At 44.7% G+C, this 2,836-nt stretch overlaps 1 protein-coding gene across 4 annotated transcripts in view; it reads right to left on the reverse strand.

Moving 5' to 3' along the window:
* Positions 1 to 1,051: 1,051 nt before the first annotated feature.
* The window catches only part of clockb (clock circadian regulator b), an 18,051-nt gene continuing 16,266 nt past the window's right edge, over positions 1,052 to 2,836 (reverse strand). For 3 of the 4 annotated variants that reach the window (XM_079337349.1, XM_079337350.1, XM_079337351.1), the window contains exons 21-24: positions 2,460 to 2,653; positions 2,247 to 2,376; positions 1,725 to 1,859; positions 1,052 to 1,518 (exon numbers count right to left, since the gene is read on the reverse strand). In XM_079337349.1, the coding sequence (XP_079193475.1) occupies positions 1,228 to 1,518; positions 1,725 to 1,859; positions 2,247 to 2,376; positions 2,460 to 2,653 (750 nt within the window). In that variant the 3' untranslated portion in view covers positions 1,052 to 1,227. The remainder of the gene's footprint in view (positions 1,519 to 1,724; positions 1,860 to 2,246; positions 2,377 to 2,459; positions 2,654 to 2,836) is intronic. The other variant, XM_079337352.1, reaches the window with a different exon arrangement.

Genomic DNA, 2,836 nt, shown 5'->3' on the forward strand with positions numbered 1-2,836 from the left:
CCACTCATGCACACACACACACACACACACACACACACACAACGATTGTATTCCCAAAAACACACTAACTCACAGAGTCACACCACAGATTACAAACAACTAGGTCTTGACAGTGATTTACTGTACACAACCACATCAAGTGCTAAAGTTTCAGGAGGTTGAGGATATACTGTTTGTTACGTATAGGGCTCTCTGACTGTTCAAAAATAATCCCTACTATATACACACGCATGGACTTTTACTAGCGGGAATATCTGGTTTGGAAAATATATCGACGCCTTTTGAATAGTCTGCTCGAAACGAAAACAAAAACTACGTTATTGGCACTTGGAATCACTTAACCCGTTACACGTCCAGTGATCGTCCCGTGACTGCTTCAGTTAAACTGTAATGTAGAGGTTGTTTTTTTTTTATTTCTTGCCAAACATAAATGCTTTCTTACAAAGTTAAAAAGAACCATTTCTGTCTCTGAGACACGGTGTTTAAAAACACGACTTCCACAAAAACAAAAAAACAACAACAACCCAAGCCCAACCTTAAAAAAAAAAAAAAAAAAAAAAACGACTGAACTTTAAAGCCTTACTCTGGACTTTTTTTTTTTCTTTCAGAGAAGGGGGGCGGGCGGGGCGGGGGGGTTGAGAGGGGGTTCTGAGAGAGCAGGTCACAGCTCCCGTCTTTGACCAGAAAACACTTGAACAAAGTAAAAATTCAATTTTTAAAAGCGACTAATAAAAGCTTACACAGTTATTCTTTCCATGCAATCATATAAAATACTACATTTCTGTTTCCTGTTAGGCTATATTGGATATTTACACGTTTGTTTGTTTTTTTTTTATCATACAGTAAATCTGTACAAGTTCAGTCCTCTTTGACACACCTAAAAAAAAAAAAAAAAGAATCTGCCGTTACCGTGGCAATAAGGTGTTCTTCCCTTACAGTCCCGCCTCTGGTGAGGGAAAAGGGAGGATTTTAATCCATCCTGTTGCCATGGTGACAATCCTTGGTGAGTTCCTTGCAGACTCACAGGCTTTCCTCTTTTCCTATGATTCACTTCTTTTACACGAAGGAAGGGAGGGCAGCAGGTTTTGTTTTTCGGCGGGGAGGAATGAGGAACTTTTGTTTACAACCACATGACCCCGAAAAAAACAAACAACCAACAACACGTGTGCAGCGATCCGTTGAAGAGTTTCAGTTCCCCCCTCGTTGTCTCTATCCGTCCACCAGACTTCACTGCGGTTGGCTGCTGACACTGTCAGTCCTGTGTGACGACGGGGCTTTCTGCTGTTTCTGGGGCTGTGGTTTCAGCTGCTGCTGGTGCCTCTGGTGGTGAGATTGTTGCCGCTGCTGCTGCTGCTGCTGCTGTTGTTGTTGCTGTTGTTGTTGCTGTTGTTGTTGTTGCTGCTGCTGCTGTGGTTGCTGTTGGTGGGTCGCCTGGGTGAAGGTACCCTGTTGCTGGAGTGGGAAAGCTGCCTGCAGAATCAACTGGGTAGACTGGTTGCTATGGAGAAGACGAGTGCCCTGACAGGAAAACAGAGAAAGATCACTAAAATAACAAGTCTTTCTTTTGATTCCTCAGAGTAATAAAACACCTCTCTTCTCACCATTACAATGCATAAACATGTTATTTAAAATAATTATCTCCATAAAGACTAAATATCTGTTTTCAGGGTGTCCATTTAAATAAATGACTTTGAAACAATTACTTTGCTGCCCTCTACTGGTACCTGTAGGAATTGTTGCTGTTGCTGCTGCCCCTGCTGGCCGCTCTGTGCCACTACAGTTGTTTGGTTTTGGTTGTCGGGCTGGCCTTGCTGAGGTTGAGCTGGTTGCAGAGTCAGGGTCTGTGTCTGTCCTCCCTGCTGGAGAGACGCAGGAGTCAACAGAGAGCAGCACAGATCTCCATTATTAGCCCCATAAACCTACTAAATGAACACGCCACGAGCTCAGTTTACATGACAGGCAGAATTTATCATGAAAAGTGGGGGAAAAAAAAAAAAAAAGGGACGTGTGGTTGAGTACGGGTTTCTAACTGAACAAGGATCATCTGCTTTCAGACCTCAGAAGATATTACCTTTAGCAGATTTGTATAAAATTTGTTTCATCGCCTGATTTCTATAAAAGGAAAGTCTAACTAAGAACTGACAAGCCAACTTGTTCCCCCTTTACTGTGCTGCTCTTTATCGAGTCTGTCATCTTGCATACGCTGCCATGAACTGTCCCATGACTTCACACTGATCCATCCTTACCTGTTGCCCTCCAAAGGGGTTGTACGCAGTGACCACCTGTCCCATGAACATGGAGGTGGGAACCATGACGGCTCCACATGCCATCGGAGCCGTCACAAGCTTGGTAACCAGCTGCTGCCCCGCTGGGAACCTGAGGCGAATGAATGATGATGTAAATAGCAGTAAATATAAACACTCAAAGACTGGCATGAGATCTTCTAGTCGTCATCCTACCGTATCTGTCGGTCCTGTGTGAAGGTGGCCACAGCGGTGCCAGGCTGCGTGTTGTTCTGCGGCAGGCTGGTGCTGATCTGCAGCACGTTGGGCTGACCGGGCTGTGAGATCATCATGGTGTTGTACAGAGGAGCAGACACAGAGCCCTGGGTTTGGGGCTGAGCCTGCTGGGGCTGCTGCGGCTGACGCTGAGCCTGGAGAGAAGCACCGATCAGTGAGTTTAGGAAATGTGATAATCGATGTTAAATGAACATCACGAGTCCATGTCCTGTTCATTAGACAGAAAGTGAAACATGGACGTACTCTCACTGATGTCTAACCTTTGATTTCTGAAGACGCATTTAAAAGCCGATTGTTGGCAGTAGCATTTTGGAAAA

The sequence above is a fragment of the Symphodus melops genome (assembly GCF_947650265.1).
Source record: "Symphodus melops genome assembly, chromosome: 2".
In the NCBI taxonomy this organism is placed as follows: Eukaryota; Metazoa; Chordata; class Actinopteri; order Labriformes; family Labridae; genus Symphodus; species Symphodus melops.